The 15960-nt window shown below is 40.6% G+C and overlaps 1 protein-coding gene across 7 annotated transcripts in view; it reads right to left on the bottom strand.

The window, feature by feature from the left end:
* Positions 1-15960, bottom strand: part of OSBPL8 (oxysterol binding protein like 8) — a 189880-nt gene that overhangs the window by 88054 nt on the left and 85866 nt on the right. For 5 of the 7 annotated variants that reach the window (XM_084646369.1, XM_084646370.1, XM_084646374.1 and 2 more), the window contains one exon: positions 14047-14184. In XM_084646369.1, the coding sequence (XP_084502495.1) occupies positions 14047-14184 (138 nt within the window). Of the gene's footprint in view, positions 1-9770; positions 9788-14046; positions 14185-15960 lie in introns of those variants that run through there. The other 2 variants (XM_084646371.1, XM_084646372.1) reach the window with 2 other exon arrangements.

The raw sequence follows: 15960 nt of genomic DNA, 5'->3' as shown, positions 1-15960 counted from the left end.
ATGTATAAAAACTGGACAGTAGGGTGAACACTTTTATACACTAAGTTATAAATTTAACACAGACAAATCTTATCTGAATACTAGTAGCAAAAAGTTTTTTTCAAAGCATCTTAAACAATTTTCAGTATCTATTTACAAGTCAGAGTTTTCTTAGTATTTCAGTTATTGCAAGTACAGGTAACCCTTGATCATTAAGACAGCCTGGGAACATATTTGTAATTCAAAAGTCTGCCAATTTTGGCAGCTCAATTTCTGAGGACACTTCTGAATTTTGGAAGAATAATTAACATGATTTACAAGAGTCCAATTTGAAAAGGATGATTTGTATAATAAATAATGTACACAACTTCAAGTTATAAGCAAAGATTCTTGCACAAGCCTCTTCGGGTACATCTACACGGCAGCTGAGAGCATGTATCCCATCCATGGTAGACAGACTCATGCTAACCCATGAAAACCAGCAGCGTGGATGTGCTGCACCAGCAGAGGGTCAGGATAGCCACCTGAGATCAGATCCGGGTTTGAGCTCCAATGGCTAGCTCAAGTCTCTGCCAGTGCAGCAATATCCACACAGCTATTTTTAGCACACTAGCTCATATCCTCGTAACACGAGTTTGTCCACCCAGGCTGGGAGCAGTGAAGACATACATTAAAACTCCAATCTTGTTTTCAATATTGGCCATATCTATTTTTAACATTGAAAATAAATTTATCCTATTGTACTTTGTTTTTCAGCTGCAACTCTACTGGGGGGTGGGAGAGAGAATCTGTCAACATCAAACTACAAGTCTTTGATGATTTATAGATATAAAATTGGGCATTTGACCACAATATGTCATTTGATTTGTATTCCAGAAATATTCCTTTGTGGCAGAGGTTTTAGTAGTCCTTAGCAACATATGTTGCTATACATAAGTCGTCATGGCTGTAAGCAATGCAATATAGGACCTACAAAATAAATCAAACTTTACAGCAAAAAAATTAATGTCAAATTCTCTCCAAGTCTTTTATCAGGAAGATTATCACTTGATAGGCCAAATTCTGAATCCATCTGCCTATGAATACAAAACAAGAAAATACTGAACAGACACCCGTGACTGTAATAATGCAAAGTCCCATGAGCTCAAAGCACAAAAGAAGCCACAAATGTGCATACTTTTTCACTGATCTTTTGTACTCAGTTAGCTGCTAATGGCCTGTTTTGTATCAAGTGTATCATACAAATGAAATTATATAAACAATTTTTTTAAATTGTATTAATTGTGTACCTCAGCCAAGACAGCTATACGATAAGCCTCTGTTACTTAAGCAAGCTACCAAATAACCTACATTTAGCAACAGTAACCAGAAACAGAAGCTATTTCCTCTACCTCTAACAGACCTAAACTTGATCACTTGAACTTCCCAGGACAACCTCTTCTACATTATAAGCACTGCTATTCTAACACGTGTGATACATCTTATGATTGCCAGCCAGTCCACAATAAACAAGTGTCATCAGGTGACTCAGATGTATAATTTAGCAGAACAAGGCAGAACCAAGGGGTTTTTTTACATACATATGCACTTACCACTTCCTAACACTGTCAGGCTAGACACCTGACCTACTGTACAAGGATATACAGGTGGTGTGGATACCTGCTCTTCCTTGGTCAGAAGCATGTTGTTAGAGCACACTGGGCTTCTAAATACAGGAGCATAATGGGATTCCCAGAAGCACAAGGGGTGCTTAAACGTCCACTAAAATCAAGGGAAGTTAGAGTTAGACACCTAGGTGCTTCTGAAAATCCCATTAGGCTTCTATTTGCATTTTTGGGATTCTAAATACCTTTAAAAGTAGGGCCTACCGTCCTGATCACAATATGGAAGAAGCATTAAGTACCAAATTAATTTTCAACAGCTAAAACTGCAGAAGTCACTGTTTCACTAGCGTCTTAGACTTTTCCCTTCCTCCTTCAAAAACTAAACTTTTTTTCCCAGCTTTACAGATCTTTGGAGCCTCTACACATGTTCCTTCTTTTCTTTCCCCCTTTGAAAGACTCCTGTCTATCTAGTGATGACTTACTGCCAGCCAGGAAATACTTGGATTTTTTTCTTGTTTAGTTTGTTCATTTATTTAGAAGTTTTAGCTAAAATTAAGCAAGGCTTTTTACAAGCGTAACCTCCATATTGTGCTAATGCAGAAAAGTAATAATACTGGAATGGAGTGGAAAGTAGTCCAATAGTAGTAATGGAAAAAAAGATTTAGGGATGATAGATATAACCTTACAAAGAGATACGGCAGAGGAAACAATAAGTATGATTTCAGGTTACATATACAAAAGGATCACAAAGTAATTGGAGGTGACAGTCCCTTCTGTATAAAGGCACTGTTAGGTTACACAAAGAATACTGTGCTTTGGTTTGACATTTTACCCAAATGAGGTTGATAGACAATTTAAAGACAAGCACTTAAAGGAATAGAGGATAGTCAAGTTTCAGGAAGGCTAACTGACACCAACATTAATTTTCTTAAATCAACCACTAGAACAGTATTGTTCAACCTGGGGTCCCCAGACTATGTCTAAAATTTTCAAAGGGGTCCAGACTTCCATTCAAATTTGTTAGGGATCCACAAGTGAAAAAAGGTTGAAAACCACTGCACTAGAGGATGCTGAAGCATAACACATGCTGTACTCTGAGTATTCAAGTGGGTGTGAGCTTCATCTAAAGCTTGCACCTAACATTCTTTGCAGTAACTAAAGTAAAGTACCAATTAATAAAAAAGTGCCCGTAAGCAATACTACAATTCTGTACAATTCTGTGCAAGTGAAAGCTAGAGGTTACTAAAACTTGGCAGACTCACTTAACTCCTCTATTCTTGTTGGACTAGGAACAATCCTACAATCATTCTTAAAAAAACTGTTTCTCAGTTAACTTAAAACAACTCTCATGTAAGGAACTGTCAAGAAAAAATAGCAATACATCAGAGTTATTTAAAACAAGAAGTCCCCACAAAACCTGATATTAAGTAATGTTACTACTTTAAAGCTACCATCCCAACTACAAATATATGAAGATATGTTCAGTTACTGCTGTATCTCAAGATGTACTTTACGACAAACAAGTTGATGTTTTCAGAGTGGCAAGAGCTAGCACAGTAATATCATGACCACTTCCATTGACAGTATTTTCTGTCTTCTTGCCAGTGATTCAGATAGTCACTGGTTCCCTTCTACCCTTACTCTTTCCTGAGAGATGTAAACCAGGGCTTGAAACTAAATCCAGAACAAATGAGGGTAGATTTATTTCTAGTGCTACGATATAACATTGCATGATGGCAGAGGTGGGCAAACTACGGCCTGCGGGACCATCCTGCCTGGCTCTTGGGCTTCCGGCCGGGGAGGTTAGCCCCCAGCCCCTCCCCTGCTGTTCCCCCTCCCCTGCCGTGACGCTGCCACGGGGGCAGTGCTCTGACCTGCTGCTCCTGTCGGGCAGTGCGGTGGCATGGCTGGCTCTGGCATGGCAATGGGGCAGGGAGCGGAGGGTTGGATGGGGCGGAGGTTGGGGGCAGTCAGGGGATGGGGAGTAGGGGGAGTTGATGGGGGTGGGGTCCCGGGGGGCAGTTAGGGGCAGGGATGTGGATAGAGGTCGGGGCAGTCAGGGGACAGGGGGTTGGATAGGTGGGGGAGTCCTGAGGGGCCTGTTAGGGGACGGAGGTGTGGATAGGGGTCGTGGCTGTCAGGGGACAGGGAGTGGGTGAGGGGTTGGATAGGGGCAAGGGGTCCTGTGAAGGAGTGGTCAGGGGTCAAGGAGCTGGGGGGGGGGGATTGGATGGGTCAGGGGTTCAGAGGGGGGCGGAAAGTGGGAGGGGGCGGATTGGGGGAGGGGCCAGGCTGTTTGGGGAGGCACAGCCCTCCCTACCCAGCCCTCCATACAGTTGCGCAACCCCGATGTGGCCCTCGGCCAAAAAGTTCGTCCATCCCTATACTAGAGCTAAGGCCAGGATATTTAAAAAGCTTGATTTCTTTTAAAGTTTATATTTGCATTCCACCCAAAGCCTGCAAAACAGCAGGTCAAAACACATAGGAAATAGAATATTTGCATATCTTTTACTTTAGTTCAGCCTCTCATTTCTGCAAAAGCTACATGACCAACAAACTTACTTTTATGGAACTAGAATAGGTGTTAGTCAAAGTATTCCCAAGCTTACTTTAAAAAAACAGGCCTCAAACAAAATTTCTACCACCCTATACACTTTTTTAGTTGTAAAAACCTGTATCACACTGACAAGATACTTACATTAGAAACGACAACATTTGGTAATGCAGACAATTCACTGAATTTATTTAGCTTGCCACTGGTCAGGTGGCCTAGAAAATACTGAACCTCCAACAGATGACTGTAAAGAAGTTGCTATGCAATTCTAAAAAAGTGTTTTGTTTATAGGAATCATGTACCTAGCCATATTTTACTACTTTCTACTGTACTTTCAGTCCTGATGTTATACTATCCCATGCATAAGGATTTCAGTTCAGGTCAGTCAGAGCTAATGCAAACATCTGGAAGCAATGCTATTTTTGGAAAACAGATGAATTTGTAGTACAATCAAAGAATCTCATCCTCTTCAGGGTCAATTTCACTGCAATTACAATATATTGCTAACATTTGTACTTGATTAGATGAATATTTCTATATGAAATATTCATTTTTTAAATCCAAACTATGCTAAATACATGAATCATTACTTTATATTGCAAGTTCATGGAAATATTAACATTGCAGCTGGCACAGCCATCTAAAAAAAATTACACAAATCTTGAACAGAAAAAATTACTTCTGGGTACAGAGGTTTATAATGTTCTAGCAGTATGCTCCATGGACTGAAAACAAAGAATTTATTGTACTTTTACCCGCAAATATTTTACATTTAACCTGAAGCTACTTTGTGCCCATTACTTATATATTTGTACACTCTAGATATTATTTAAAAAGCAGTGTGTCAAGTTATGTACACATATTTTAAAAAATAACCAAGGATTGGATTTTCAGAGCACCTTGGGTGACTTTCAGTGGGACTTGCACTCCTAAACCAGTTAGGGGCTTTGGAAAATCCCACCCTAATTTTTCATTTATGTTACAAATATACCTAACAGCAAAAGTAAATTAAAATCTAAATTACATTTCACAATTTATTTCACATTTGCTTTCTGCATTTCTCATCTTAAGAGAAAAAGCAGTCAGTTTCTCTTCTGGTTACTGAAAAAATTAAGTTTTAACTATTTGATAAATAGTTAAGTGCAATGATGATGGCAAATAGCGATAAGAAATGTTTGACTAGATACTTTCGATAGGATTTTTCTTATAAAAATGATGGGAAATTTGGTTGGTCTGTTTTTGTGAGCCTTTTGTTTAAATGAACCTTGGGGTACAGTTTTAAAGGAGACACTGTCAAGTTAAATACCTCTGAACTGAGTGAATTTAGAAATCATTACACACACACACACACAGTATCCCTTGGTGGCACTGAGCTGTTAGTATTAAATAATAAAAATAATACCATTTGGCACAGCTCACAGGAGTTAAAACTTACAAATCAGTTTAATTTGTACACAGATGGTACCCAGAGTTGTTGTGATTCTATAATTACACTAAATAGCAGAACAAGCTGTTCCAACATTTATGAAAATTCATGTTACAAACCACTGGGGCTTTTAGTTTTGGGGGTAAAAGGATTGGATCAGGAAGTAATCATTTATTAGTTTTTACATTTTCCATTAATTATTTCTTGGTGGTTGGAAACCACTAAATCCTGTAGTTGATTTCATGAAATGGATACTCCTACCTGAGTGAAAGTCACTTTCTGGACAGAATGGTCAATCCCGCTATTTTACTTCTAATTCTAGATATTGCTCTGTGCAGGTGAACAAGTAGAATTTTTGCATACTGCTATAAAATTAATTGGTGGTGGTTTGTTCAGCCAATGTTATCACTTGAAGGCAGTCATTACAAGATTCACATCATGAAGAGCAACACAACTGCCATGCTTGTTGATAGCAGACTGGCCAAGGACTGACTGGGCCTGGAGACTGCACTCAAAAGTCCAACTATGCTAGGATTGAAGCATATTATGAGGACAGCACGCGGCCTCCCTATACTCTACCTAGTCTCTAAGCAAGTATAGGAGGATTTAAGTCACCAGGGATGCCAATACACCAACTTCCAAAAGCACTGAATTCACATCTTTACAGAAATAATAAAACTGTCTCAATTAACCACCCATACTGGTCAATTCATTTGCATGATTTAAGACACTAAAGTAACTTATTTGTGTTGTTGTTGCAGAAAAAATCCACCAACAATGGACTGAGATCCCATTGTACTAGGCCTACAATGCAAAATAAAGTGTCCCTGTCTCAAAAAAACTTATATAAGCACAAGATGAGACAATAGGAGGGATGACAGACTATCAATGACATGATTACTGTAGTATGATCTAGCCTATTGCTTTTATAAATCTTTACCAAGCTTCCTTTTTTTTTTTTTTTTTTGGTTTAAATTTACAGACTGGTCTCAATTACTTTGGTGAGCAAAAGCAGAGCCAGTAAAGAACTCAATGAATGCTTGACTACATCTATATCATCAGGCATAATGGTTACATTAGGGGATTTATAAAAAAAAAAAAAGTATTAGGAAACTAAGTATGCATGTACTGCATTGCTATGCATGTACTGCATTGCTATGCATGTACTGCATTGCTATATCTTATTCTTGACCAGCAAAGTATTCATAGGAAAGAACCACCACAAACTTGTTTTAGAAGGTTTATTAATATTAAACTTAGACAAATTTTACAGCAGGACTGTTCCTAGAGAAAGTATAGACTACGGCATGAGTCAGGAGGTTATGTACCTGTTGCAATGAAATGTTAGCAGCTTTTAGAAAATATACCATAATTAGCAGTCAGTAGTGCAGAAGACCATAGTAAAATAAATCTGGGGAAACACTAAACAGAACAAAGTAGTAAGCCAGTGGTATTTTGGGATGAATTCTCAAGTGTCTCATCTAAATTCTTCCCAAATATATTGACTTTTTTCCACCGCTGTAGTCAAAACGGAAAACAAAAACACAATGAAAGCTCAAAATTAACTGGTGAAAATACAGCAAAGTAAGAGCAGAATATTTTTATTTGAATAATTCAAAAGATGCCTATCCAAGACCACAGCCATCCTAACACACCATTAACAACATAATTAAATCTCAATAGCATTAAATGATCAATTTGATAGGAACTCAGCCAGCCACATACACAAATCTCTTTCTGCCCCATCTACCTTCTCCAAGAACCTGAACACCTGTCCTTTGAAGCATGCCCAGAAAGTCAACAAAAATTCAGGCTATTTCAGACTAAAGGGGTATAGCATGCTCAGGAAGGTTTGTTAGACTGACCCTGTCAGATTTAGATTTGCAACAGATCTACTGCAGAAAGATCCTGAGAGTCCAAGGGGGAAAACTGGCTGTCTGTGAGAGGAGGACTTAAAGAAACTTGACAGGTAAGAAATTAGATTTCTCTAATATACTTTGCCATTGCAGATAGCAGAATGCCTACAGCAGTACCCATTCTTGTAAATAGGACTATGAGAAGATGACAACTTACAGCACCAACCCCAAAAGAAACGGTCATATATTGCCTGTAAAATTTAGGGTGAAACTCAACTGACCACTTGACAGTCCCAGTGAAGTTCCACATTGGAGGTCAACACTGCCCAAGTGGAAGGTGTCATTCTTAGGAGAAAGGCAGGAATTTAACAAATCAAACAAATTTTGGCAAGCAGGGAGAACCTTAAAATTCACCCTCCAGAAGAATCAGTATTGCATACAACTCTAAGAATTCCCGTGGGTTTAATGCTTGCAGAATGGATGTCAGGATTTCCATCCATCAGAGAGAGGAAATTCTCAGAGATTGTTAATTTCTTCTAAATCATGATAGATGGAATGGTACAGAAGGCTCCTGAGCTACATTTAATATACTGAAGTATCATAGTAGTCATTCCCTGGAAGAGAATTACTTAAATTTGAATTACTTGAGTCAAAAATTTTGCTATTTGCTTCAAGTCATTTTGGGGACTAGGAAGGGGGGAAGAAATAAACAAGTCTCACATATTGATGACTTCCACATTGAACACACAATGCATATTTTATTTGCTCCACTCGGCTGTAAATCATCACAGGCCTATTCTACAGAAACTGAGGTAATTCCCTGACACCTTCATTTAGTCTCAAAGGACAAGGTTACTTACCAGCAACTGGAGATTTTTTGAGATGTGTGGTCTCTATCTGTATTCCACAGAGGGTTACACATGCACACCTCACAACCGGAGTCAGAGAATTGGAAAGCAGTATCCATTGGTCCGCACATGCGTCCTGACTTGCCTCATGCTTCTATCTAAGGTGATAAAGGGCAGGGTAGACCAAACATCTCCAGTTCCTTCTTCACCACAAATCTGAGAGATCCACAGCAGAGGGGAAAGCGAGTGGGAAATGATATACAGATAGGGACCATATATCTCGAAGAACCTCCAGTTACAGGTAAGTAACCTCCTTTCTTCTTCAAGTGATGGTCCCTATTGTATTCCACTGATGGAGATTGACAAGCAGTACCTAAGTTGGTGGAGGGTGCAAGGATGACGATGGAAGGGTCGTGCGGAGGACCACCGTGCAAAATAGAATCATAAGTTTAAAAGGGACTGCAAGGATCATCTAATCTAACTCCCTGTCAAAATGCAGGATTTGTTGTGTCTAAACCATCCAAGACAGATGTCTATCTAGCCTCCTTTTGTAAACCTCCAGTGAAGAAGTTTCCACAACCTTGTAAGGTAGTCTGTTCCATTGTCCTCCTCTTCTTTTTCCTAAGATTTAATCTAAATCTGCTATCCAGCAGTTTGAACCCATTGCCTCTTGTCCTGCCCTCTGTGGCAAGAGAGAAGAACTTTTCTTCATGTTTTTTATGGCAGCCTTTCAGGTATTTGAAGACCACAATCATACCTGCCCCACTTAATCTTCTCTTTCCAAACTAAATATACCCAGTTCCTTCAGCCTTTGTTCATATGGCTTGCATTCCATCCCTTTGATCATCTTTGTTGTTCACCTCTGGATCCTTTCCAGTTTCGCTACATCCTTTCTATACACTGATGACCAAAACTGGACACAGTACTGCTGAGTTCAGCAGTGTGTCCAACCAACTGACGCCTAACCAGTGCCAAGTAGAGTGGTACTAATCACCTCCCATAAGTTTTATGCTATGCCTCTGTTAATGCAACCTAAAATAGCATTTGCTTTTTTTGCAACAGCATCGCATTGCTGACTCATGTTGAGGTTGTGATCCACGACAACTCCCAACTCCCTATCAGCAGTGCTGCTGCCAATCCAGTTTTCCCCCATTCTGTATTTGTGCATTTGGGTTTTCTTCCTTAAGTGTAGCACCTTACATTTGTCTTTGTTGAATTTCATTTTGTTGTCTATAGCTTAATTCTCCAATTTATCAAGATCCCTCTGAATTTTAGTTCTATCCTCCAAAGTACTGGCAAGCACCAATAGCTTTGTCTCATCTGAAAATCTGATCAGTCTGCTCTCTATACCTCCATCTAGGTCATTAATAAAGATGTTAAACAACACCTAACCCAGAACAGATTCCTGGGGAACCCCACTTGAGACCTCCCTCCAATCCAACATCATTCCATTAATAGTTACCCTTTATTTACAGTTATTTAACAAATTATGGATCCACTTACTAGTAGTTCTGTCAAGCCTGCATTTTTCCATCTTATTTATCGGAATGTCATGTGGGACTGTGTCAAAAGCCTTGCTGAAGTCCAGGTATATTGTGTCCACCACATCCCCCTATCCACCAAATCAGTTACCCTGTCAAACAAGGAAATCAAACTGGTTTGGCATGATTTGTTCTTGGTAAATCCATGCTGGCTGCTAGTGATCACCCCTTCATCCTCCAAGTATTCAAACAAATTGAATGTTTTATACATTGCTCTAGTAGCTTCCCAGGTATCAAAGTCAGGCTGACTGGTCTATAATTTCCCGGTTCTCCCTTTCTCCCCTTTTTAAAGATGGGCACTGTGTTAGCCCTTCTCCAGTCTTCCAGCACCTCTCTTGTCATCCGTGAGTTTGTAAATATTATTGCTAGTGGCTCTGAGATTTCTTTAGCTAATTCCTTCAGTACCCTCTGGTGAATAGCATCTGGCCCCACTGATTTGAATTAATTTAAATTGGTCAGAAGATCTTTTACACCTTCTTTACTTATCCTGATCTGCATCCTTTCCCCTTTATGGTCTATAGTAACTTTCCTAATCATCTGGTCACATGCTAGTTATTTTTTGTGAGATGACTGAAGCAAAAGTAGGCATTGAGCAGCTCTGCCTTCCTATCATCTTTCGTTACTAGCTGAAGCAAATGAAGCATCCACTGCCAAGTCTTGCACCAGGGTATAAAGTGTTGTGAAGATGTGCACCCAACTCCACATGTTTGCTTTACTTATGTCCATGAGAGATACGCCGCGGAGGGAGGCCATGGTGGTAGCTTGCGCTCTAGAGGAGTGAGCCTGTATCCCTGCAGGGGGAGGTAGGCCCAACAGCTGGTAGCAGAGTTTGATGCAGTCAGAAATCCACCAGAAGAGAGCCTCTGGGTGGAGATGGCCTGTCCCCATAGTCTCTCAGCTATTGCAATGAATAGTCGAGGGGACTTTCTGATAGGTTTCGTTCTCTGCAGGTAGAAGGTCAGCACATGCCTGACATTGAGGGAATGGAGCCAACATTCTTGTGTAGAGGCATGTGGTTTTGGAAAAAAAACAGATAAGTGAATAGCTTAGTTAACCTGGGATATCACCTTGGCAGAAATTTAGGGTGTAGACATAAGGAAATTTTCCCCTTGTGGCATACTGTGAATGGCAGGTCCGCCATCATAGCACAGAGTTCACTGACTCTCCTCGCTGCAGTGATAGCTACCAGGAAGGCAACTTTAATGGAAAGGAGGGACAAGGAGGAGATTGCCAGTGACTCAAGCGGGCGGGGGGAGAGAGGAGTCATTAAACCTGAAAATACCAAATTCAAGTCCCATTGAGATATGACCATTTGGCAGAGAGGGAAGGTTCTGAGTAGGCTCTTCCAAAATCTAGGGTGTGCAAAAACAAAGAAGCTCTCTGCACCGGTGGATAGAATATGCTAATTGCAGCCAAGTGGACAGTCAACGTGCTTAGGGCGAGACCCGATGACTTCAGGGATAGAATGTAGTCCAGAATCAGGGGGATTTCCACCTCTTCAGGTGGAGCTCCTTTAAGTTGGGCCCAAGAGGAAAAGCGCCTCCACTTAGCCCGGTAGCATTGTCTAGTGGAGTCCTTCCTGCTGTTAGAGAGAAGGTCTTGTACAGCTGAGGAGCATGCTCGTTCTAGAGTAGATGCCCATCGAATTACCACACCCTGAGAAGGAGCAGATGTGGATTAGGGTGCCTGATTCTGCCACTGAGTTGGGTGAGGAGATCAGGAAAGTTCAGGATGGGTATCAGGGGACGAGAAGACATGCGGAGTAGATTGGGGAACCAGAACTGTTTGGGCCAGAAGGGGGCCCTGAGGATGATCGTCACCCTGTCTCATTGGATTTTGAGGAGAAATTGAGGTAGGAGTGGCAGTGGAAGAAATACATAGTTGAGTTGGTCTGACCACGAGAGTAGAAGAGCATCACCCTGGGAGCAACAGCCGATGCCTTCTCTGGAGCAGTACGTAGTGCATTTGCTGTTGGTCCGAAAAGTAAACGGGTCCTTTGCAGGGATTCCTCATTGTTTGAAGATATTGCATAGCACCGTATTGCGAAGCTCCCATTCGTGGTCATTTCCAAAGTGTCTGCTGAGCAAGTCCGCGAGCACGTTCTGTGTTCCCAGAGGTAAGTTGCATATAGGGCAATTTGATGTGTGATGCACCAGTTCCAGAGCTTCACCACTTCTGTGCAGAGAGCGAGGGTGCTCACTCCCACTTGTTTGTTGATATAGAAAACTGTGGTGGTGTTGGCTGACATGATGAGGATATGAGAAGATTGAAAGAGTGGGAGAAATCATTTGCACAGCCTTTGCACTGCTCCAAGTTCCAGCATGTTGATGTGCATCCTGGACTCGAGAGGGGTCCACGTGTCTTGTGCTGTGCGGTTGTCCATATGGGCTCCCTAGCCTATTAGGGAAGCATCAGTGATGATAATTTTGCTTGGAAAGGAGGGAAGAAGGGGAACCCGCAGCAGTACATGACCCAGGGGAAAGGGGGACGTGTTGTCCATCCACCGTAGTAGGGACAGTAGCACCAGATTCTTCAGCCTGAGGTCCAAAGAGAGATGGTTCGGTGAGTACAAGGCATGGAGCCATGTCTGGAGGTAGTAAAGATGAAGTCTCGTGGAAAGGGGTAACATAGGCACAAAGCTATGTGGCCCAGAAGAGACAGGCATGTCTTGACTAGTACATGTGGGTCGTTCACGATATGAGATATGATAGCATTCATTGCCTGAAACCTATCTGTGGGCAGGTATGTGTGACACACTGTACCTCAAAATGGCACCCTGTAACCTCCATATTCATCATTCATGTATGGTTGTGATATTTTATACAAAGCATGCCATGTAAGGTATCATATGAAAGGTCATGATCTGCTGAACCCCATTGTTCCATCCAAATATGTATATTGTTAGTGTGCAAGTTATGAGATTTTTCTATAGAGTTGTTACTAAAAATATGTTGTAAATTTGCTAGTGGCATAGAAAGGACCCCCACCTAGGAGGGTGTTCAACGACCATCAATCAGCAGGGGAATTGTAATCAGGGGATTTACAATTCAATGACAGTTGTGTAAGCACCACACAATGGGAACTGCTCGAACCCATGACTCAGTTGCACAAGACGACTCCAGGGGGACTGCCTAACCCAGTGACTCAGCAAAGTCTACCAGCATATGTCTGGGCAAGTGTCTTCTAGGCAAATGGACTAAGGATATAAAACAGTGACAGCATGCATTCACCTTTCTTCTCCCCCACCTATGCTGGAAGCAACAAAAACACTGAGAAGACAAAAACTTCAACTGAAGAGACTGGTCCATGCTTAAGAAAGGCCTGTGTAGTAAGCATTGCAACATCCAGTGGGGTGAGAAAACTGCTTGATCTAAATACTGCCTAGTGCAATAAGGTTTAAGATTTAGATTGTGTGCTTATCTTTTATTTTCTTTGGTAACTAGCTCTGAACTCTTATGCCTACCACTTATAATCACTTAAAATCTATCTTTCTGCAGTTAATAAATCTCTTATATTTTACCTAAAACAGTGTGGTTTAGTTGAAGTGCTTGGGATGTTTCATGTTTCCATCTGCTGGAAAATAAGACTAAATCCATCATTTGAGCTTGCATATGACATCCCAGTAAGGGATATGTTTCTCATGTTGTGTATGAAGTAACAAGTGTAAATATCTTATCACGCAGATAAAAATAACCACATCCATATCCTAGATTTTTCAAGGACAGTCCTACATTCTGCCATGCCACTCAGTATAATTGATGATGAATAAATCTCTCTGCATCAAGTTACATTTTCTTGAAGCACTTTTACAAATGTATCGTATAAACATTGTTGCATAAAATGCTTAGATGTGACATAAATAGCAGTTACAAGATTATATGCGGTCACCTTTATTCACTATCACAATACGGAATATTTCTCCACAATTCATAATGTGTACTTTATGTAAAACAGTATTATGAGCTATGGTTTAATCCTCTTCTGTTGTGCAATTAACAACTTTTACTTTAGTGGTACAAAGAATTGCATACAATCTGCTTTGGCTAACAGAATAATTTAAGTTAATTATATTGGAAGTTTTTACACTACAGGGTACTTAGACAAGTTTCCCTTTTCTGAAACCTCATTTCTGAAAGCAATATTTTGTCAAGAACTGAACTAATGTTTGATGCTTAGGTAACAACTGCCAAGTTTAGAATATTTTAAGCCCTTCAGTAATAGAAGTAGAGGTCTCTTACCATGGCTGTGGACAGTTCCTGGACTGAGCGTCAGCTGGAGTAGATCTTTGGTTGGAGTGAGATGTGCTTCTTTCCCCTGGCGCTGGCTCATCTTTCCTGGAGTCAGAAGGTGTGATTCATCACCGTTTGTTACCACAGCTGGAACATAAAAAGGATGGTCACTCGACTACAGAAATCTATGCATGACAAGTAAATAAATGACAGCAATTAAATAATCTTTAATTACTGAAAATCTGCCCTTCAGATTAAATTCTTGGGACCGTCATTTTCTAACCCACAGGTGCTCTTTCCTCTCCAACAGGCTAAGGAATTTCCCAACCGGCGAATTGGTTGGGGTGGTCAGGGTGAATAGACAATGGTCTGGGAGAGTGAAGCATACAGCAGAGGAAAAGAGTATTGGGAATCAGGAAAGCTGTGTGGCCTAGAATCCTCTATACTACCCCATTGCAAAACATATTCCTGTAGGTAAAGTGGCGGGTGGAGGGGTAACACTTGAAATCCAGCTTCCCCTCTGGATCCAGTCTGTGGGAATCCTTAGTACAGCACAGGCCATGGCTGCAGCTCGCCAGCTCAAGTGTCTCAGTTTCAAGACCATGTGTTTGTTCCTAAAAGCTATCAATGGACGCACATTACCATAGCAAATATGTAGCCCTCTGGTGAGGGAATGGGCAGAGGAGCAATGGAGAGAGACTAAAAAGCACAAGTGAATAAAAATAGAAATTTCTCCCATGAAGTTTGCCAACAATGGCAGGGATGAGGGGGAAATTGAACATCTTTTTAAAAAGCTTTATAGAGTAAATGCTGTAGTAATAAGTGGCCAGTAATCAACGACCACTTTACTTGTATTCACCTATAAGCTGTTCAGGGTAGGGACTGTACCCTTCTTCTGTAATAGTACAGTGGCTGGTACACTGTGGGTGTTATTGGAACGAGTAGTCATGACTAATGAAACAAGGAGGGGGGAAAATAAACACCAGAATGAAGACTGGGAAATTACAAAGGATGCCAAATTCAACAAGTCACCACATGACAGGCTGCAAAAATAAGAAGATATGAGCCCCTTGGCTGCAGACTTCACGATGCCTTAAGATTTCCACATGTCTCTTCAGATTGAGCCTCTGAACTGTACTTTTAAACCATGTCAGGTTAGGAGTTTAATTTTCCAGACATGACATTCCAAGGAATGGATGCCTAATGGCTTGTTTCATTATTATTATCACTAAGGTGGCAATGACCAGTGAAGACAGCATGAAGAGTAAAAGAACAGTATGAGTGCCCATTTTATAGCTCTATTCTGGACAAACTACAAACACTTATGTGACCTGCTGATCAGGAAAGTTGGGTGAAAAAGTAGAATTTCCTCTCCCTCCTCCTGAGTGGGGAAGGAGGAAAGAGTAGGGTTAAAAATCAAATGCTTTTTCAAGAGATCCAAACATATCAGTACTGGCAGGCCAGTACTCCAGAGCCACCATATAAGCCAACATAAAAGCAAATGCAAAGGTGCAGAAGATCTATAAAGGAAACAAAATTTCACTTTAGAGCTTTGGTGGATTATGAACAGTCCTAAGAAAAAATTATGACACTGTTCTTTAAAATAATATATTTTAATTTGTTTTATAACAAATAAGCAATTAAAGTCTAGAATTTTGAAAGATAATTCCCCTCTCCTGCCATTTGATTCAGCCAAAAAAGCCTTTTTTAAATGTTTTTCACATCTCTTCCTTCATACTGTTGCAATGGAGCTGCAATTTCATTTCTGCTATTACATGTAGTGGAATAACCGACAATTTGAAGAGAGTCGCCACATATAGAACTATAATGCCCTCTGCTGGTTCCTGGAAGCAAAATCACGTCAAGTTCTCCAATTTTGACATTGTAAAGTCCAAATTGCCTCCAATTGTGTGTCCAGTGTAC

Source organism: Lepidochelys olivacea (assembly GCF_965140295.1).
Source record: "Lepidochelys olivacea isolate rLepOli2 genome assembly, chromosome: 1".
Lineage (NCBI taxonomy): Eukaryota > Metazoa > Chordata > Testudines > Cheloniidae > Lepidochelys > Lepidochelys olivacea.
The sequence above is the reverse complement of the archived record's forward strand: the minus strand, read 5'-3'. Positions and strand labels throughout refer to the sequence as shown.